Consider the following 23,092-nt stretch of genomic DNA (forward strand, 5'->3'; position numbering starts at 1 on the left):
AACTCTGTGTTCAAAAAAAAAAAAAAAAAAAAGTGTGTTTTTAATTTCAACTCTGAAATTTTTTTATTCACATAGCAGAAGACATGGAAGTAAATCCACCAAGATGTGAAAAGTAGTTATTTCTGGGCCAGTGAGATTGAAACGACAGGGCTACATATCAAAGATCTGTCTCAAAAAAGGAAGATGGCGCCAGGTGTTGGTGGCGCACGCATTTAATCCCAGCACTCAGGAGGCAGAGGCAGGTGGATCTCTGTGAGTTCTAGGCTAGCCTGGTCTCCAGAGCGAGTGCCAGGATAGGCTCCAAAGCTACACAGAGAAAAAAGAGGAAAAAAAAAAAAAAAAAAAGGAAGGTGGCTCAATGGTTCAGAATCCTTGCTGTGGAAATGTAAGGACCTGAGTGTGGATCCTAGCACCCACATAAAAAACAGGGTAGTGTGTGCATCAGTAGGACCACGCAGCAGCTGAAGACAGGAATGATTGCTGGGGTGGGGTTTGCTGGCCACCAGCCTAGGTTCAGGCTCAGTGAGACCAGGTCTCAAAGGAATAAGGCAGAGAGAGCAGGATCCAGGACAATCTTCTCTGGTCTCTGTACACATGCGCTCACACATACCTGCACATACATACGCATACAGGACACGTTCCTCTGGCCTCTGTACACATATGCATACACCACACGTACACACAAGAACCAACAAGCCAAAATCAATGAACCGAGGTACCACCTAAAAACAGCACCGGTGCCAGGCAGTGGTGGTGCTCACCTTTAATCCCAGCACTTAGGAGGCAGAAGCATGCTGATGTCTGTGAGTTCAAGGCCATCTGGTCTACAGACTGAGTTCCAGGACAGGCTCTAAAAGCTACAGAGAAATCCAGTCTCGACAAACAAAAAACAAAACAGATAGCACTTGTAATTTTTCCTACCAACATTCTGATGCATACAGAGGGGGTTCTGGCCTATCAAACTGTCTTTGCTAAGAAAGAAAGCCATACAGCAGGGGTAGTAGCGCATACATTTAATCCCAGTGCTCGGGAGGCAGAGGCAGAGGGATATCTATCTGTTCGAAACCAGTCCTGGTCTCCACAGTGAGTTCCAGGACAGTGGGGCTATGTAAAGAGACCTTGCCTCAAAAAACTAAAAAAGAATGCTAGCCATTGGGAACAAAGGATGGATCTGGAAGTGAGAAGAAATGGCTTGACCTTCAGTTCTGTTAACTCATTACTATCTTGACAACTTGAAACCTGTTTTCTCGTATTGCAAAACAAAACAGCAGTGCCTTCACAGAACTGAGTTAGGATGGAGTGTCACTCCACCAGGGAGGGACTTGTTCGGATTAGGCAAGATTCACTGGCTGCATTCACTCCCACCAGTTACCTTCATCTCACCACCAACCACTTCATTGGATATTTAAATTGTTATAACTCAATTCGACAAACTGGGTCGTGTAAAAAGGTTTATTAAGCCCAAGTTCTATGGCACAGGAGGCTCAATGGTTGAGGTCAGAAATAGTGAACATCTGTGTGAGAAGGGATCTGGTGATACCCAGGTGAGAGAGGCACATACAAGAAACAGCCAAGCCGGTGTGGTGGTGGAGGTGGATAGAGGAACATAGAGGGACCGATCGGGGAGGGAGCAGGAGAGGGGAGCGGATGCATGCTTAAAACCAGCTCTTATCAGACTCACTTGAGGGATAACACCATAATCCATGGCTGGATGGACTTGTCCATGACGCAGAGCCAGGCCCCTGGAACATTCCATCTGGTCAGTGTCCTAAACACCGGGATTACAGGCTTACACCAACACAGGCAGCTGTGGTGCCACCTGCTAATACTCCCTGGGAGGATTGATTTCAACATCAAGTCTGGTTGCGGACATTCAAACTGGAACAATAATACAGGACAGAGAAGAACAGCTTATCAGATTTTACTGTAGAACTGATTTCCCGCGCGCGCGTGCGCGCGCACACGTGCTATGGGACCGACAAATGCCCTGCACCTGCTTCTGCATGCCTTTCCTTTTGCTCCACCACCTTGAATTTGGTATTCATTTTTTTATATGTATGTATATATACACCCATGTATGAGAGTAAATATTTATATAATAATATAGTAAAATATATACTTTATCCAAATATAAAATATGTGCATGTTATAATGTATATTATATATGTATAAATAACACACACACACACATATATATATATATATATATATTATATGATTATACACATACATATTATATTTGTAAACAGGTTTCAGGTAGACCAGGACGGCCTCAAACTATGTAGCCAAGGATGACTTTGAACTTCTGCCTATCCCCAAGGGCAGGGATGACAGGCATGTATCACATGCTTAGTCTCCAACTCCTGGTATTATGATTATACATACAAAAATCAATGTATTTTGAATATCCCAATCTTATAAAATTATGTATTTTAGACAGTTTGACAATGTGCTTTATGTGACTTGCTTGTGAGGTCTAAAGTCCATTTTAATCTACTAATCTCGTTCAATTATTTTTAACTGTTAGTATTTCCTTTAACCAACATGCCACATCTTATTTATCCATTCTCTTTGCTAATAGGCATTTGAGAGTTCCTTGGGGATAGAGTGTAGCTTAGTGACAGAGAGTAAGTTCAGCATGCACAAGACCCTCGGCTCCAATCCCTAGCACTGAAAACAAAAGGGTTCCCATCAGCACAAAACCATTCGTGTTCACAAAGTCTGAGGCTTGAGCACACAGTCAGGGGCTCTATTTATATTCCATAATTGTTTGTTTGAAATTCAAATTTAACAGTATCTCCTATTTTTATGTTTACTCTGGCAACTTAAAAAAATTAATTACAAGGCCGGGCATTGGTGGCGCACACTTTTAATCCCAGCACTCGGGAGGCAGAGGCAGGCGGATCTCTGTGAGTTCGAGGCCAGCCTAGTTTACAAGAGCCAGTGCTAGGATGGGCTCACACAGAGAAAACCTGTCTCAACCCCCCCCAAAACATTAGTTACATTTGTTTATTATGTATGGAGGACAGAAGTCAGAGAGTAGGTACTCGCTTCCTACCATGTGGATCCCAGGCTTTGAACTCAGGTCATCAGGCTTGGTGGCAAGCACCTATGCCTGCAGAGCCATATCAGCAGCCCCTTCTCTAACAACTTTCTTTCTTTCTCTTTCTTTCTTTCTTTTTTAGGGTTCTTTCTTTCTTTTTCTTTTTTACCCCCTCCATTTTGTTTTTTGTTTTGTTTTTGTTTTTGTTTTTTGAGACAAGGTTTCTCTGTGTATCTTTGGAGCCTATCCTGGCACTTGCTCTGTAGACCAGGCTGGCCTTGAACTCACTGAGATCCACCTGCTTCTGCCTCCTGAGTGCTGGGATTAAAGGTGTGAGCCACCACTGTGCTCTGCTCTCCGGTTTTTCTTGACAGGCTTTATCTGCATAATAGCTCTAGCCGTCCTGGAACTCGCTCTGTAGACCAGGCAGGCCTTGAACTCACAGAGATCCCCCTGCCCCTGCCTCCCAAGTGCTGGGATTAAAGGCGTGTGCTGCCCTGCCTGGCACTCCTCTGGAAATTCTTAGCAGACAAGGCTCTTAACTCAGATTATCTTGTTGGATGTAATTTAAGAAGAAAGCCAATTACTTACACATACATTCATTTATTACAAACATAATGTTCCTTGAGCTTCACAACAGAGCTTTTCAAAATGACTTTTGCATGATATACAGTACAAAATGAACATAGCTTCATAATTATGTTAACTACAAATATGAAAATTATAAATACTGTTTTTAATTCTCTCTATGAAGAGTATCTTGTGCTTGTCAACATGGAAAATATCATTAGAATTTGGGAGGATGGGGAAGCAAGCTGAAGGACTGAGTACAGGGTACCAGCTTGGGAGTCCCCAAGCTCAGAAGGGGTATTTTGAATTCAAGGCCAGCCTGGAACTGCACATAAGGCCCTGTCTTGAGGGGAGTTAAGCATTAGATCAAACTGTACTGCGCTAAAGCACTGAGCATGTATTTGTTAGAAATTTCTTATCAGCTTGAAACTCAATCCGGAGCTGTTCAACCCTATGACAAGTGCTATTATATACTGTCTTCCTGTAATGGAGTAAAACTGTCTGCAGCCACGTGAAAATTTCGGGGGCGGGGGGGGGGAGGTTAGGGGGAGAGCCCGGAAGAGATGGGCAAGGAACTCACCAGTGTAGGACTATCTTAGGTGGCAATTAGGTCATTAAGCAAGTCTACTTTATTCATTGTATGGAGTTGCTAATTCAACACTATCATGTTATAAAAAGAGCCCTAAGATCTTAAAAGTCTGGTGTTCTATATAAAGATCAACAATTTTTTTTTTAAAAGTAACTGAATAATTTTTCCTTTACAAGTCAGTAACTTGGACTACTCTGTGTTAGACACTGGTCCTGTCTGTGTTAGACACCTATGACCAAGGAACACTGAAAGAAGCGACTGTTCAGAAGGGAAAAACACGCACAAAGTGAACTTTGAGATGAAACAGACAGGAAAGCTATCAGACATAAAAGACGGTAATGTTCTGAGGGTTCAAAGGTCAACAAGAAGCTGTCTGGCAAAGTGGCTGGGACAGCCCTGGACACTCAGGGATGACAGTGGAGAGGGAAAGAAGGGCAAGAAGCAATGATGAGAGATGCAAGGCTGGAGCAATGCCTGAGTGCCAGACCCACTTCCTGTTTCAGGCCTGGCCTCCCCTCTGCTCGGTGGTACTGACGTCTCCTTGGTCACACGATTAGAACACTATACTATCTACACAGCTTTTCCCAGCTCCCGTCCTATTCACCTTCCTCACTGGAACTCAGTTTAACTGATGTTTTTGATTCAAAGCCTTCCCAGACCATTCCAGCCTTAAAGTTAGTTGGGATCCATGTTAGGATGTCTTGACAACAGTAATGTCATATGCTCACCACACCTGGATTCCTAACATTTGGAAGGTTGACTGAAGCTTGTTGTAGATTATTATTTTAACTGGGCAAAAATATATTGTTTGTGCTGTGTAATATCACTTTAACTGTGTAAAGGTGTGTTGCCTTCGGCACCTGATTGGTCTAACAAAAAGCTGAACAGCCAATAGCTAGGCAGGAAGAGGATAGGTGGGACTGGCAGGGTGGGGGGGTGAGAATAAATAAGAGAAAATCTAGGCTCAGGAAGGGAAAGAGGAAGATGCCCTGAGAAGCAGTGAAAGTAAGATAAACAGAAAGAAAAGCAAAAAGTCCTGAGGCAAAAGGTAGACAAAGAGAAACAGGTTAATTTAAGTTAGAAGAGCTAGCCAGAAACAAAGCACATTCAATAAGTTTCCAGGGCATGATCTGGGAGCTGGCTGGTGGTCTAGAAGAAAAAGCCTGGTGCAGAGGCTCACATAGTAAATTCTTTGTAGTAAATTCTAGACTAGCTTAAGCTAGAGTGAAACCCTGTCTCAAAATCCAGAACAAAAAAAAAAAAAAAAAGAAGAAGAAAGAAAAGACAAAGAAGAAATTAAATGAGTTTAGCCAGGTATAAAAGTACATGCCCATCATCCTAGCATCTGAGAGGTAAAGGAAGAAAGATCAGAAATTCAAAGCCAGCCTTGGCTCCAGCCGGTTCAAAATCAGCCTGGCCTGAATGCAACCCTGCCTCAAAAAGCCAAAGGAAAAATGTATTTTAATTAAAAAGGGTGATAGTTTGATGTCTACCTACTTATCTCATACATTCCATGAAGACAGGAACCTCTGTGTCTTGCTCCCTCATGTGGCCAAGTTTAGCATCACGATATAATGTCTGATACACAGAAGATACTCCATAAATTGCTAAGAAATCAGTTTGGCTAATAGTTTTTGCATGATGTTAAATATAACTCTGAATGTTTGCTAGATATGTTAAGTTATAAGACCCATAACAACAGTAATAAGCAATTTAATTCATATGGATTTCTATGATCTAAGCCAGTTTGTAGATGCCCTAATTGTCTTTTAAAATGTGCTCTCTTAGTAAAAGACTAGAAATTTAATAATAATAAACAGTAAAAATATACAAAAGAACACAACACAAAAAGCTATACTTTGAATGCCTTGATTTAAAGACAGTACATCTTTTTTTTATATATCTTTATACTTCTACTTTCTTAGTCACATGCAATATGTGATAGTCTATTAAAATTTAGGTAAACTTAGAATAAGCCCAACATCTGAACTGTAATTCCTAATCAATATTCAATCTTACATTTTTTTCTAGTCACCTAATAAAACAGTTTAGGTAGTATCTACATATGTATTTAGTGAATATGTAATTTTGCCTTCTGTAGCTACTGCCCAATACTTTGGTACCAAATTTCTATCAGCTAAGAGGGATAATGTTCAAACTAGTAAGTTATCTCGGATTTACCAAATTGCTACTGAAGGAAATTACTAACATATCTAAAGTTGTTTCCTAGTTCCAATTAGTTTTGAGTGACACTTTTTCATTTTTATAATTAAGTACTAGAAGTATTTTAAATTTTGAAGAATGTACTGAAATGCTTAGTTTCATAGAATCCAATTTTCCAACTAGAAGTTACCGGCACTTAGAAAAACAATCACTTAAAAGAAAACTAAAAGTGTAAATAAAGTCTATGTTTAAGACACAACCACTGGGCTCCATTTTTATGTTACATGGAAATTCTTCTGCTTTGCAAAGAAGAGACAGGAAAGTTCATATTACAAGAGTACTTTTTTGTTTTAATTCTCTGAGAAAATGGAAGAAATCTGAATAACAAGTTCACAATGTGGGAAAATGAAGTGGAGAAACAATGATTTCAGTAATGCTCTGCCATCCATCACGGGTGTGTTGTGCCTCTGTCTGCCATCATAGCCTGGGACACCCGGGCTATCACGTTACAGCATACGAAACACAAAAGGAGGCTTCAAAACAACCCCTTTTAATGTACAAACATGAATTTAAAAATTGTTTTAAAAAAATCACCTTTTTTACATAATGTATATGCAAAAACTGCTTTAAATACATGATTTTGGAAGAATTATTTACAAATGTATCAGCCTGTGAAACAATTCACAGACAAGGCATACATAGTGGCTTTACGTGATTGTTGCATCTCAACTTTGGGAGATATAAATTTATTCGGCAGTATAGCAAACATAAAACTGTGACAAAGCATCTTAAGGGCAACCAAAAATTTGATCCTCCAAACAGTTTAAATACTAGGACTGCCAAAGTCTCTACACAAAGACATACTGAGTAATCCAGACGCCCACTTCTGCTGTTCTGTTGCAAGGGCTGAGACCGACTCCCTTCAGCACACCAGGCTGCATGTGCAGCCTCCTGCCAAAGGGACAGCTGACAACTATTGCCATCCAAAGAGTGAATTAACCTAGAATTTTCTTTATTTCAATTTTATTAATATTTTAAAAAATACATAAAAATACAACCATCCAATGTCTGAATAAATATATTTAACAAGTTGCAAGATAATACCTTATTTTACACAAAATTTTCAGCTTTAGAAATCTTGTTAAATAACTTCATTGTTGTTATATATTTCATTTTTGTATTTTTGTAACAAAATAAAAACTCTGAAATTACATAGAAAAAAGACAAAATATTTTTGTCAAGGGATAAGGTAGTCCACTGAAAACTTATTCACAATTCCACTGTAAACATTAATAAACATTAAAATATTTGCATAATTGTGTGCTCAAAAGTCCTATAAAAAGTGGAAGACTTATTACAACTGCAGTTTTCAGTCAACTACGCTTCCTTTCACAATTTATTTTGTCCCATTTACACTTTTAAACCTGGGCACACTGCTGAACATATACTTTGGCAGTTCTACATAGCAAGTGCTTCCACAAAAAAATGAAATTAAAAAAAAATCAACAATAATAATAATAAAAAAGAAAACCACAAAATAACCCCTCTACTCACCAAGTGTTCCTGTACAAACACAGCTCAGTGAAAGTGCAGCAGTCACTACTCAGCCGGATAAAGCTCTGATGTTTAGCTTGTGCACTCCCTTGCCTGTGATTTCTACAACACCTGAAAGCTTTAGTATACAAATTCAAATTTGCTAAGTGCCCTTTTTTCTCTATCACAAAAAAAAGGAAAAAAAAAAATACAGAGGAAAAATTATGACCAGTATGGCAGGTCACCTAACCTTCAATTATTAATAAGCTTACTTTTGCAACAATAAAAAAGAAGAGAGGAGGATATAGACACAATCCTGGAAAAATATACAGGAGATACTTAGCCAGCTGAGTGCTTTCTGTGGTTGTATTTCAGGGTTTGGGAATTTATGTCCATGGCAGCAAACTGCTGGAGGTGGAGAAAACGTTCATCACCTGCACTCTACAGCAAGTACATTTTGGGGGGGAGACGATGAAGAGGGGCTCATTCCAGTGTCTGATGAAGCAGATGACATAGACGCTCCTGCGTGAGACACTGTGGAATCAACACAACCAGGTTAGATTAAGAAATGATTTCACCAAGATACCTAAAATAGAAGCTAAGTTAGAAAGAAGGCTTTGTTTTTTGAGATCATCTCACATAGTCCAGGCTAGTTCAAACTTGATATGCAGCTAAGGAGACATTACATTCTGATTCTCTTGCCTCTATCTCCCAAGTGCTGGGATAACAGGCTTGCCCACTACACCTGGCTGGAACTGGATTCATATCATCATTCACTTCAACCACAGGCCAATTAAATGCTGCACAAAAGAGTAAGGGGTTGTCAGCTAGTACTCTGCTTGTCTCAGTTAAGTGAGGCCAGCGTTTGGCCAGTTAAGGGACTTAGGTCAGAAGAGATGCCACAAGGCTGGGATGGGGTGAGGAAATAGAATCCAGTGTGCTGACCATGCATAGGTTCCATCCTGGGTTCCACCCTCAGCACTGCAAAACAAAATGAAAGACTAAACAGAATCAGACATCACAAATGTAAGGAGGAAAGAGAGATGAAGTCTATGGTGGGTATGAGTGGGGTGAGGCGAGATGAATTGGACATAGAACCCAAAGCCTCATGCCTGCTAGGTAAGCACTTTCCACAGAGTTACACCAGCAGCCCTTCCTTCTGTGATTACAAATACTGTAATGAAATCTAACTACTTACAGTCTTTACTTAAAATGGACAAATCCTTTTCTGAGGTTTTGTTTGTGTTTGTTGTTCAAGACAGGGTTTCTTTGTGTTACAGCCCTGGCTGTCCTGGGACTTGTAGACCAGGCTGGAAAATGGACAAATTCTAAAGTTTGATCTCTTTCCATTTGCTCTATGCTAATTTTGATATTAAAAACAGTTGGACCTGGCATTGGTGGCGCACGCCTTTAATCCCAGCACTCGGGAGGCAGGGGCAGGCGGATTTCTGTGAGTTTGAGGCCAGCCTGGTCTCCAGAGCGAATGCGAGGATAGGCTCCAAAGCTACACAGAGAAACCCTGTCTCGAAAAACCAAATAAATAAATAAAAAATAAAACAGTTAGACTGGTCAAGGTCATATATAACACAGGTCATCTCCAGAAGTTCCGTTAAAGGGAGTTCACTGCTCTCAACATGGTCGACCCAATCAAGTGTATGTGAACATGGGCAGCTGATTTAGCCACCTCCTGAAGCCAGCTGTTCCCATCTATTCCTGTTCCAGCCTGATCCTGGAAAAGCTGTTTGGCAAACTTGCCCTGCACTGGGCACCCCATGGCCTTTCATCATCGCCTTAAGGTTGGCCCTGTTTTCCTGTGAAGTCTAAGTGACTGTGGGTTTGCCCTGTTTTCCTGTGAAGTCTAAGTAACTGTGGGTTGTTGGACACGGTCATGTCAAGGACCTGTCTCAGACCCATGGGAAAATAAGGCCTTCCCTGAGGGGGTGAGGCTCAGAGAAATGGCAAAGCCTTCCTCAGGGGCTGACAGTAGTGTGTGCAGAAAGTGTCCCCATCGCCTTCTTCCCACTGCATGTCTACAGCCTGGCCATTGCTTCCCTACAGACAGACGGCTCCCTCTGATTAGCTACAGCTGTCTCCGTGATCCAGCCTCATACCCTAAGCCCTGCTCCCTCCATCACCTGTAAGAACACCACACCTTTGCTCAGCAGCATGCAGCAGCCTTTCTGCTCTTACTCGATAGCGTCCCTGAGCCAGCAAGGACTCCTTGTCTGCAGGATCGCATGCTTTCTCTGTCTGCTTTCCAGCCCAAGAAACAGGGTGCTGTCCACCCACTTCTGTGTGTGCTTTTTACATGGGAAGTCTTTAGCACCTGAAATCAGACCTGTAATCCCAGCACTTGGTAGGATGCATACTGGCCAGCCTGGGCTAGAGAGAGAGCTAGATCCTGCCTGCCTCGGAAAGTCAACCCCACCTCCCAATAAGAACAAAAAGCTCTAAGAACTCGCTTCTTGCCCCTGGAGTGCTAAGTTTTTTGTTTTTTGTTTTGTTGTTGTTGTTGTTTTGTTTGTTTGTTTTTCAAGACATGGTTTCTCTGTATTGTTATGGAGTCTGTCTTACAACTTGCTCTGTAGACCAGCCTGGCCTTGAACTCACAGACATCCGCCTGTCTGTGCCTCCTGAGTGCTAGGATTAAAGGCGTGCGCCACCAACACCTGGCCAAGTGGTAAGCTTTGTGGTGTGACTTGGCACTCTCATAAAGGCTGTTCGGTCTTCTAACACACCCCCTCACCTCTGGGAGTTCTCGAAGGAGCTCCCTCGCCATTCTCCAGTGCTCTTTCTGGAAATCCTATCCATTAGTTCCTCACCAGTTTGGTTCTATCATTTACTCTTCTCCACCCTCATTATTCCACCATCCTTCCTTTCTGTCCACCTACCCCATTGTTTTCACACAGCACAGCTAGATATACCCCAGGCTGTCCCCTGCCACTTCTTTGGGAAATGGTGTCTATGTAGCCCAGGCTGTTCACTCTCCATTTCTTTGAGTTGGGGCACCTCTATGTAGCCCAGGCTGGCCTAGTGGAATTCCCTGCCTTTACTTGCTGACAATGCAGGTACATACCATCAAACATCTATCTTTTTTACTTTCTGGTGGGATTTTTTTTCCCAACACAACACATATCCCCTTTACTATTTTTTTTAAATCACTCTGTCGTATTTTCATGTATCCTTCTTCATCTCGGAGATTTTTTCCTTTTTGGGGGAGGGTGGAAACACACAGGGTCTTAAGTTAGTCTTAAACCCTTGAACCAGCTACCTAGCCCGGGCTGGCTTTGAACTCTTGAGACCCCTGCTTCCACCTCCCAAGTGCTAGGACCACAATCTAGGTATGATGAGTCTCCTCGACCAGCTTTAAATTTGTAGTATACTTTTGTGCTTTTTTAAAAAAAATGACATTTTTATGGGCTATTTTCCCCCCTTCCATTTTGGCCTCTGCCTTTATGCAAACATTTTCTTCATGTATCTGGCATGGGGGTTCCACAGGTAGGAAAGAGCTGTGACAAGCCAGAAGCCATGTCTGAGCTTTGCAGTTTTCAGTGTGGTCAAAACATGCGATGTGCAAGGGTCTTGCTTTCAGGTTCAGAAGCATCCAAATGTTGGTTTCTAGGTTACACCATTTGTCTAGGCTTCTTCAGAAGAATCCTCACCTCCCCCCAGGAATGAGCACACTTGGCTATGGCAATCAAGGAGTGGGAGGGTCGGAAAAGGACAGGGGGACCCACCACCTGGTATTCAACTTTGATTTAACCCTTCTCCACCACCATTAACTACAGATGGTGCCCCAGAGTCTACAAAGCAATTCCATTGAGTTCATGTTTCAGGCAGAGAAGGGGAGAAGTGAGCCTTTCTTTAGAGGTAGATACGATGATCTAATTTCATGTTCCAGTTTAACCAGGCTTGCAGTTCAGCCTCACCCCAACTCTAACGTGAGAGCTTTTCCACAGTTAAAAGGTGGCAACTGACTTGTTTGCTTTTTTAAATTGCAAGAGTAAGTGAGGGTGCTCTTTAGTGTTGTTTTAGTGCTATGCTAATACAGCAGTCTAGCAGGTGCTCACAGCATCCTACAGGTACAGGGTTTGTTTGTGTCTTAGTTTTTTGGGGCAGGATCTTGATTCTGCCTCCTGAAGGCTGAGGTGTACAAATGTACACACACACACACACACACACACACACACACACACACACACACACACCTACTTCAAAAGATAAAACACCATCTAGCCTGGTCTACAGAGGGCGTGCCAGGACAGGCTCCAAAGTTATACAAAGAAACCCTGTCTTGAAAAACAAAACAAACAAAAAAAGACAAATCATTGGCATTTCTTATTATGGTTTGGTGGTTTTGTTTAATTTTCTTACTATGCAGCCCAGGCTGGCCTCAAACTCACTATTCTCCTGTCCCATCTAGAGTGCTAGGATTATACGTATACACCACCATACCTGATTTGCTGATATTTCTTGTCTAGTGTGCTAACTGTTTAATTTTCTTTTCTTGTGGATATAGGCCTTTTTTTTTTAAAAGCAATAAGGAAGCATTTATTCATGCATCCCTTATTTATGAACACTTAGGTTATTTTCCAAGTCCTATACTTCAAAACAGTAAAGAACAGCTGTTCTCCTTGGCAATGGGCTTAAGGGTCTGATGACTATCCCTAGAAATACCACAATATGCTGTGTTCCTCTTGGTTGCTGCAGGTATCACCCTCCAGCCCAAGAGAGAGGCCAAGTGGACAGCAAGTCCATAGACGTGGAGCTGCCCAAACCCCTTGGAGAGCACAACAGGATACCATGTGCCCCCTTGGTGCCAGACATGGAACAACTGAATCATGTTTGCTCTAATGAGTGTGTCTTGCTTGGCTTCATCATTCCTCTCTGTCCCCTCTTCTCTCTTTTGGAAAAGGAATGTTGGAAGTATAGAAATTGTTTTTTTTTTTTATTTTTAATTTTTACAAGGGCTCAGAGATGTTTTTGAGTTTTGGTAGATACTACAGTCTTAGACTTCTGAATAATACTGGAGTTGTTGGAACTCAATGGAGATGAACTGAATGCACCTTGAACTAAGAAATGAACATAAGCCTCTTGGGAACCAGGGTAGAATGCTGTGGTTAAAGGGATGCGGTTGGGTCTACATTGACAAGGAGATTTTTGACAGTTAGTCTAAATGGTCAACTTGATTGCATCAAGAAATGCCAGGGAGATTAGTAAAGAATTCCTCTGAGTATATGTGTATGAAGGGTTTTCAGAAACAATCCTATTGTTACCACTTCAATCTAATCAATGGAGTAATCACGTGAGAGATGTCTCCTTGGGTGAAAAATTGGAGCCAGAACCGTTGAAGTAAAAAGATCACTGAGGGCACATCCTTGGGACTCTACTTTGTCCTGTTTCCTTCTTATATTCTTCTGGTGACAGCAAAATGTTAATAACTAATATGGGAACTATCACAATTTGTTCTGCCACAAACAACACATAAATGCCCCCTCCTATTTTCTCCAGAAATTGGCATTATCAACTTGGATGCTATTTCTCCCTATAGTCACCTTAGTGAGTGATTGCTTCCCTTTGTTCTGATCTGATTACTAGTGAGTTAAGGCACAAACCTTAATTCCCTTTACTGTTATTTTGGCAAAGCTTGGCTAAACACCATGTCCAATGTTTGACTAGCTGGCAACTTGCATTCTTAAGGTCTGGCACAGATACTACCCTGTTATTTAAAGTAACCTAACTGCCAGACTGGCAATGTCACTCAGGGAACACACTATCCAGCAGACATTAAGATACTAGAGATCAAAGCCTGTGTCTAATTTGTCTTGCCCAAGCCCCTGGCATGTGACACATGCTCACTGGTGTTCCTGAGCTGCATTAGATTGCCCTGTAGTTGTTTATGAATGATTTATGGTTCCAAAACAGGTAATGGCAAAGATAACTAAGGCCTATTCATTTTGTTGAGCCTCATAAATAACAAATATAGGGGCAGCCAATAAATATTTGTTGAACAGACTATGCCCTCTTGGAAAGCCCAACATACTTAGTAAATCACAGACTGTTTAACATAGTTCATAGGCCTTTCAAGGGTGTCATTCTGGTTAATTCAGCTGCAGACACGCCTACTACCTGCATCAGGAGAAAACCCTAAACCTAAAAGCAGTGTCTACTACACATGAACTGAGAGAGATAAACTTATAAAATTATCTGAGTATATCTGAAAATGAGCAGAGAAACAAATCGCATTACCTTCTCTATCTTTCTTTTTCAATCTTTTCCTCCTCCTGTCAATGGTTGCAACTTCAGACTTCAAAGACATATAGTATTTTCTGATTTCCTGTAGTTTTTCTTGGAGAAAAGAGATTTTCTCTGTACTGTTCATATTATCTAATTCATCTAAAAGGAAAGATAAAGTTAATCTCAATTTTAAAACAGTAATTCCATAAGAAAATAAGAAGGCAATTCCATAAAAAGTTTAACTTACAAATCAATAAAAGCTGTAGTATGACCTAAGACAAGCTCTTTACAGAATTTATGATTAAATTAAATCAATGATTAAGAGTTTTTTTTTAGCCCAATATTCTATATTAAACAACTATTACTCTGGGGGCTAAAGAGAGGCTGAATGGTTAAAAGCACTGGCTACTCTTCCAGAGGACCCAGGTTCAATTCCCAGCACCCATATGTCTGCTGGGATTATGTTTTGTTTCTTAACTGAAGATTTTGTCAAGTTAGCATTATCCAAATTAAAAAAAAAAAGAAACAAACAAAAGAAAAGCAGTTTACATACAGTGATGATTACTGATTTGGAATGGCTATAACATTATTCCAAATGGACATTTTAGAAATGTTACACTTTACAATACCCATTCAAGCTATCTGAAAGATTCTTACTGAGTTGCAAGCTCCACTTATATGTCCTAGGGGATGAATTCGGGTGCTTTTCTCTGTGCTTCTCTTTCTCTCCATCTTTGATGTGAGGTGAGGTCCTTGCAGGGGAGCGAGCCAGCTTCTGCGGCTTGGACAGGCTCAGATGTTTGACTGGCGTGCATTTGCTTGAACTGTCCATGGCAGGGAGATCTTCACTGTCACTGCTTTGTCCTGTAATAGGTTTACTACAATTATAAATGATGAAAAGCCTCAAATATCAAAATGCAGCAGAAGCAGTAACACTTCCTGGAATCACACAGATAAACATATCTATCAAGGATTACAACAGAAAAAAGGGGGAAATAGGCTTTTTGGCCTCAGTGGTGGCAGAAGCACATGTCAGAATAACATCATTCTTTGGAAAGTGTCAAAGGAAGATACACACATGGCACTGCCGTGACTCTGAGCCCTACCACTTTCAGAAGTCCACCTGTGTGGACTTGAGTGTTTACTTTGATTACCCTAAGGTGGTATCTTCTGGATTTATAATCTGTAAAATTATGCATATCCCCTTGGTCATTTCTTTTTTTTTTTTTAAAGATTTTATTTATTATGTATACAACATTTTGCTTCCATGTATATCTGCACACCAGAAAAGGGCACCAGATCTTATAATGGATGGTTGTGAGCCACCATGTGGTTGCTGGGAATTGAACTCAGGACTTCTGGAAGAGCAGTCAGTGCTCTTAACCGCTGAGGCATCTCTCCAGCCCCCCTTTGTAATTTCTAATCCACTCTTTCCTCCTATCACTCTCTTCCTTAAGTCAGAATCATGCAGCTGTAAGTCACATCTGACTACTAAAAATCTGAAACAGTCTCAAGTCCTTTGAGATGTTTGCTACTGTGTAAACTCCACAGTCCTTTTGTTAGGATATGAGCTGTTTGTTTTACTGAGGGCATGATCTAGCAACAAACTTGTCAAAAATCAATCATATTTAATTGATTTATTATGATTGATTTATTTATTTAATTGACTATTTAACTATTCATACTGAGTTTGCTTTTCATGTAATCTAATCCATTCATACCTATATATTATTTTATTTCATTTGATAAGAATTAACTTTTCAGGATGAAGAGATGGCTCAGTAGTTACAAGCACTTACTGCTCTTGCTGAGGACCCAGGTTCAAGCACCTACATGGTACCTCACAACCACCTGCAACTCCAGATCCAGGGAATCTGCCTCTTCTGAGTTCTTTGAGTACCAGGCAGGGGTATAATACATCAACATACATGTAGTCAAAATATTCACATACATAAAATAAAATAAATATTTTTACTATTTATAAATCAGCACTTCTGGCTCAGTAGAAATATAAGTTTTGCATACTTTCTTTCCTTTCTTGTTTTTTTCTTTTTTGTTTGTTTGTTTTTTGTTTTTTGTTTTTTGTTTTTTTGTTTTTTTGTTTTTTTTTTTTTTTGAGACACGGTTTCTCTGTAGCTTTGGAGTCTATCCTGGAACTCACTCTGTAGACCAGGCTAGCCTGAAACTCACAGAGATCGCCTGCCTTTGCCTCCAGAGTGCTGGGATAAAGGCGTGTGCCACCATTGCCCGGCTAGTTTTGCATACTTTTAACACCACAACAAATGTTATTTTTCTTTTCTTCAAGACCCTAAAGTCTTTCTAATATTTAATTGCTTTTCCTGAAATAATAATTTTAGCTATCCTAGTTCTAAATAAGACTAATAGGTATCTTCGGATTAAAATGGACAGATGGTGAATGACGCAGTGGGGAAGAATCCCTGCCATGCAAGCCTAAAGATCTGAGTTTGAGCCCTGGAACCCACATAAAGATGGAAGGAAAGAACTGACTCCACATAATTGTCCTGTGATGTCCACATACGCTTAGTGGCATGTCTGTGCACTTGTATGCATGCATGCATGCGCACAAGCACACACATACACATACCCCCCAAAAATGGAAAAATTATTTTCAGAACATAATAAACCCTGCTCATTTTTGGACTCCTCAAATGAACAAGCCACGCCTCTGCTGCTGTGTGAATACCAGCACTGGTAAACACTGACCTGTTGTCCCATTCTTTTCACTCTTGGTTCCAGCACTCGTTCGCTTTGGGGTTCGCTTTTGCTTTTTTGCCATCAACCCACTACTTCCATCGCTTGGCCTCTTTTGACCTGAAATAAAGGAAAAGAAAAACCATGAAAACAAAACCAAAAGCTGGAAGCAGACAGGTCCATTTACGTACCTGTCCACATCATTTCTCTATTTTTTAAAAAAGACAACAGTGAGCATCTGTCATATCAAAAACCTGAATTGTTGGTTTTAACACAAAAGCAATCACCCCCTAGAATGTCTTACCCTTCTCTCTGCTCTCTCTCTCTTGTACAATTATACCACAGGTACCAGGGGCAACACTGGCTTCAAACCCGTTCGCTGACTCCCTTTCGCAGAGGCCTTCCTGTGACTCTTCGGCAATGCTATCGACTTCAATTGTTATATCGCTCTCACTCTTGACACTCCGGGACTCGTCTTGACTGAGAGTTAGAGGGGAAGCTACTGAAAAGTTATGCTGTGCTACGGGAGGTAGGGCAGTCGGAACAGAAACCACAGAGTTAGACTCAGAGTTTTCAACTACCACATCCTCAATACTGGTCTTTTCCTTTTCGTCCAGATCATCCAAGTCTACCTCATGGCAAACCAAGGTTTCAGGCCCAATCAGGGGCATCACGTCTTCCTCCTCTTTGAGTGGTGTATGTACAGGTTCTTCAGCTGGACTGTCCAGTTTTTCACTAGGTGGTTCTTGGATGCCCTGGTTTGGCTCTGCTATCAATGATGGCATCCCTTCATTTTCTGTTTCAAAGTGCTGCTCGAAATGTAACCCTTTCCTGCCCTCGGCTCCAGCGCCATCGCTGGGCCTGTCTTGGGACACACCAGCTGTCACTTCCATCCCATTCTCAAGTCTTACTTTCTTCTCTGGTGATGGCTGTCCCAGTATTTTCCGTTTCAACTTTTTTTCTCTCTCATATTGGTCCCCTTCATCTTCAGGAGAAGAAACGGTTTTGCATTCTAGTATGGAAAGCTCCAGGCTCTGAGTGTCTGCATGAGCATCACTGCCTGCTTCGTCCTGGCCGAGGGATGACATCTTTATTACCTCTGAAGAAAGGTCTTTCGTCTTACTCCTCCTTCCCTTCCCTTTTGGGGACTTTTCCACCTGCTTCTTAATTTCTTCTACTTGCTCTACTTTGTTTCCAAAAATATGTACTATTTGATCATTGTCTTCGACCTCTACCTTCAGGGTCTCTAAGGGCTGCATCTGAGTCCTGTCATTTTCTTTTAATAGATGTGCAATCTTTGGGCTTTCTTCATCTAGTTTATCATCATTTACATTTTCACTTTTTTCTAACTCTTCCTTAATATCAGGAGAAAGTTCTTCATTTATCAAGCTCTTCTCCAAAGGGTCTTCTGTTTCACTATCAGATGAACAAGAGTCTGCAAGGAGACAGTACAATGCACAGATGGTTATATTAAATGCTAATGTAATAATTAGAATCCTACTAAATATGAGCAAAACTCTTTATAGACTTCTGAATTTTTCTATAGGAATTTCTCATATAAAATAAGGCTAAAATGTAAGAGGAAAGACTAAAATTAAAACGTGATGAAAGAGGGCATGTGGTGTGAACATTTAATCCCAGTGCTCAGGGGGCAGAGGCAGGCAGATCTCTGAGTTCTAGGCCAGCCTGGTTTACAGAACTTTCCTAAGGAACACTGCTCAAGATTGCCCATTGGACTCTGAACACATGTGCACTCCTTCCTTCATAAACATGTATACATGTGTTACACACAAACTATAAAAACAAAATGTGTAAAAATATAATAAGCAGCATGTTACCATGTCAGTTCTGTATGAAGAGCTGTCTTCAGCAACAACACATTTAGGCTACGGTACCACTTAGAAAAAAACAGAAGAGCTGGGTGTAGTGGCACAGGCCTTTAACCTCAGCACTCTGGAGGCAGAGATGGGCAGATCCCTGAGGCCAGCCTGGTCTACAGCGTGAGTTCCAGGACAGCCAAGGCTACACAGAGAAAGCCTGTCTCAAAAACTAAACAAACAAAACAGAACAAAAAAAAATACAAGCTAGTATGTCAAGTGACTTGACCTGACTTAATACAAAGGTTTACCACTTTGTCCCCTAAGAAGGGATGTTTAAAATGAGCGATGTGAATTCTCCAAACTTCAAATGTTCTTATTAACACACAAGAAAATACAAGCAAGCCACCTGCTTGCAAGACAAATTATTCACTTTATGTCAGAGAATTTTTCAAATAGTAAGGTAGCATTCTCAGAGCATATATACATAATATAAAATATATGTATTATATGCATATATACATAATATAAAAATTTATGCTCTTACAACACATGCCCTCCTTAGAGAATTTTTAAAAGGCAAACACTGAATGTGTTCATTTTTTTAAAGACGAGATTCTCAGTGGGTAGCCCTGGCCTGCCTCGATATAGAGACCAGGCTATCCTCAAACTCAGATCTACCTGTCTTTGCCTCCCAAGTACTGGGATTAAAGGTGTGTGCCACTAGGCAAAGTTTTATGTTTTCTACTTGTTGGTTCCTTTTTTAGGATTTATTTATTTAATTTATTTTTTGGTTTTTTGAGACAGGGTTTCTCTGTGTCGCTTTGGAGCCTATCCTGGCACGCACTCTATAGACCAGGCTGGCCTCGAACTCACAGAGATACACTTGCCTCTGCCTCTCGAGTGCTGGAATTAAAGGTGTGTGCCACCATCGCCTGGCTTAGGATTTATTTTTATTACTTTATGAATAGGAGTGTTTGCATGTATGTATGTACTATGCTCGTGCCTCGTGCCTGTGGAGGCCAAAAATAGAGTGTCAGATACCCTGGAGCTGGAGTTACAGACTTTATGAATGCTATGTGAGTGCTGAGAATTGAACACCAGTCCTCTGCAAGAGCAGCAAGTGCTCTTAACTGCTGAGCCGTCTCCCCAGACTCCTGAGTGATTATGAAGAATGGTATATAAATTTTATGTGGTTTTAGTAAAAGTAGAATGCAGAATTCCATTTTCTTGTGAAAATATTCTTCAGCTATGCAGTTCAGGGACACTGATGTTGGCTGTGAAACTCCTAATTGACACTGAGGCTGTGTTGGCCTTACACTGCACCAGGAAATGCCTACTGAGAAATGGAGCTTATATTTCCAAGAAACCTTGCATTGGTATATAATGCTAACCAGCCAGCAGGTGGCAGGAAAGAGGAAAGATACCCTTTTATGGCTGGCATACTGCAACAAATGGTAAACCCGACCTTTAGTAGAGCTTTTCTCTCCAAGGAGGGTAATTTTATAATATCACCAATTAAAATCTCTTAAATTGCACAGAAAAACAAATAAGGACAAAAAAGAGGGAAGGGAAATATTAAAGCACAGTAAAATATGCTCACCTGTGCTCACACAAAGTACTCCTACACTCATTAGTTTCTGCTCTCAACAAGTCTCAGCTCTGTTAACAGGCTGCAGGTGACAAACTGACAGGAGCTATTGGTCATCACAAGGTTTGAAGCAGAGCTTATCACATACTAGGATTCATGGATGGTTTTAAGTTCCCTACGATTAAACTAGTTGTGTTTAAAGTCCTTATGACAGACTGGTATCCACGTTAATATCAATACAGTTTAAATTAAAATATACAACAAAATAAGTATCAGCTGCCAATTAAATGTGTAGTTTTAATCACATTAGATTAAAAATTGAGGACAAGCTATGACTCTCACAAAGCGGCTGCTTTATTAGGCATGGGCAACATAGCAATATTTTGGTCAATGATGGCTACATATAATGGTGGCTCTATTACAAGCTCAGTCACCTAGGGACACTGCAGACCCTTAGTTTGGTAAGCACCCTCTATGACATTTGTACAATGACAGGCCCTTCTTAGACTGAGTCCCCATTGTTAAGTGATGCATATGCATATATAATGTTTTAAAAGTCAACAATCCTTGACACTGAGCCCCTTCTGTTTCCCTGGACAGAGGTGAGCTGCCTGTCACACTGCCATGAGCATTTCTGGTACCTGATTTTCCTTCACTGTTTGACGTCTTAGATAAACTGTATGGCATGTTTGACGAAAAGGTAGATTTTAAAGGAGGTCTTCCCCGTTTTGACTTCTGCCTCTCTTCATCCCTCTTTTCGTCCTTTTCACTATCTTCTTTATTCTGGGTAACAACAACAAAACGCATGAGAAGGACAAGACCTTTCCAAATGAGCACTGTGTTTCCCCAAGAAAAACTATTAACTCAGTTCCTTTAAATATCAACTCCTAATGTGTGCTTATGGAGAAATCTCTGATAGTTTCCTAACCTACTCATATGGATATAGCACTCCCCCTGGTTCTTCATTTCCTACTGAGGTAATGACAGGCATCAGACTTCAGCAGGAACGGTGGATGGAGGGTGTGGACAAGTACGCTGTGGGCCAGCAGACAGGTCTGCTATGGTGGAGGTGGAGGAAAGAGGGAGAACTGTGCATGTCCAGAGTGATGGGGTCCTCTGTGTAGTTCTAATGATGCAGATAACATTGTACATCTGTCCAAACTACTGAAGGCACAAAGACCCAAAGTCCTCTGACACCTCAGATGTACATACCACTCCAGTGCAAACTGCGGATCTTTACCAAAGATAACAAATGGGCCCCTCTGGTGAAGGTAGGGGGTTGACATTGCAGAAGACCATACCCACATAGGGCAAAAGGCACATCAGAAATTCTCTGCCTTCTCATTTTTGCTATGAATGTAAAACTACTCTAAAACAGTATCTTAGAGAAAAGACACAACTTGAATAATTACTGTACCTATCATAAGTGATATGAATGTATGAACCTACCTTAACTTTCTTCTTTTGTTTTTTCTTTGGTCCACCTTTGTCCAAGGGCCAGATTATCCTATCAGCCTTTACCCATTCATCATATCTGAAAGAAAAAAGTTTATCTTTCATAATTGATATCCTATTGAAATATATTCACCACCACCACCACCCCCACATGCTCTCACAGTGAGATCAAAAATCTGATTCTAGTGTTAGCAAAAGTGTAAAGAGCATAGGAACCACCTGTTGGTACGGCATGCTGGCAGCTGTCCTAGGTACTAAGTCAGCCATTAGTGATATAGCCACTAACAATAGAACAGACAAAAAAAAAAAAAAAAACCCAAGCCAAGCAATGGTGGTTCACAAGGTAATCCTAGCACTTGCTGGTAATCCCAGCACTCGGAGAGGCAGAGGCAGGCAGATATCTGTGAGTTGGAGGCCAGCCTGGTGTACAAAGGGAGTTCCAGGACAGCTAGGGATGCTACACAGAGAAACTCTGTCTCAAAACACCAAAAAAAAATTAAAAAATAAAAAAAAAAGAAAAGAAAAGAAAAGGGAGTTTCTCAGAATTAAGAGGTTCAAAGACCTGGGAAAGCAAACTCTCAATACTAAACTATCTGAACTGCTTTATTTTCCAAAACTCTCACAATTTGAACTTATAAGTAGATTTTGTACTAAAATTCATTCTATGGATAATATAAAGATGTCAATTTGGAAGCAATCAGTCCCAATCATTTATCAAATCCCCTTTTCTTGTCCTTCCCAGACATCTAGCATCTGTTATTCCTAATAAAACTCTATTATGAAACATGTCATTATTAAGACTGAAATTATTTAGAGATATCTGTATTCAATTTAATTTCCTTTATCTACATTGTTTTCTACAGTGAGCTGAAAACTCATTTCCCTTGCCCTTTCTTCAAAAGCCTGTCTCAACATAATCTTTCCCATTACTAGGGATAGAGAAACAGATTAAACTATCCAGAATTAAATAACACTTCTTGCATTACACAAATGTAGTTATTTACAGTATTCAGTAACACTGTAAACTAGTTTCCATGGAGACATGCAAAGCACATGGCTCAAGTATGTACAGATTTTATGTGATTTGGTAGTATGATGCTACAAATGAAAAAACATTTCTGGGAAGATTACCCAATGTTGAAAACTTTTTGAAGAGAGATAGCTTATTTATTTATAAATATTTCCTCTTTTTTATTATTAGTTTTTCAAGACAAGGTTTCTCTGTGTAGCTCTAGAGCCTGTCCTAGAACTGGCTCTGTTCAACTGGCGTTGAACTCACAGAGATCCACCTGGCTCTGCCTCCTGAGTGCTGGGATTAAAGGTGTGCGCCACCACCTGGCCTATAAATATTTCTTAATTTGGACATTTACTGAGGACCAGTA

General features: G+C 40.7%; 1 protein-coding gene across 1 annotated transcript in view; it reads right to left on the reverse strand.

Annotated features, from left to right (window-relative positions):
• Positions 1-6,688: 6,688 nt before the first annotated feature.
• The window catches only part of Arid4a (AT-rich interaction domain 4A), a 67,499-nt gene continuing 51,095 nt past the window's right edge, over positions 6,689-23,092 (reverse strand). The window contains exons 18-24 of the mRNA XM_027418210.2: positions 21,705-21,789; positions 20,897-21,038; positions 17,152-18,282; positions 16,860-16,967; positions 14,793-14,999; positions 14,148-14,294; positions 6,689-8,432 (exon numbers count right to left, since the gene is read on the reverse strand). Of these exons, the coding sequence (XP_027274011.1) occupies positions 8,329-8,432; positions 14,148-14,294; positions 14,793-14,999; positions 16,860-16,967; positions 17,152-18,282; positions 20,897-21,038; positions 21,705-21,789 (1,924 nt within the window). The 3' untranslated portion in view covers positions 6,689-8,328. The remainder of the gene's footprint in view (positions 8,433-14,147; positions 14,295-14,792; positions 15,000-16,859; positions 16,968-17,151; positions 18,283-20,896; positions 21,039-21,704; positions 21,790-23,092) is intronic.

Source organism: Cricetulus griseus, chromosome 5, assembly GCF_003668045.3.
Source record: "Cricetulus griseus strain 17A/GY chromosome 5, alternate assembly CriGri-PICRH-1.0, whole genome shotgun sequence".
NCBI lineage: Eukaryota > Metazoa > Chordata > Mammalia > Rodentia > Cricetidae > Cricetulus > Cricetulus griseus.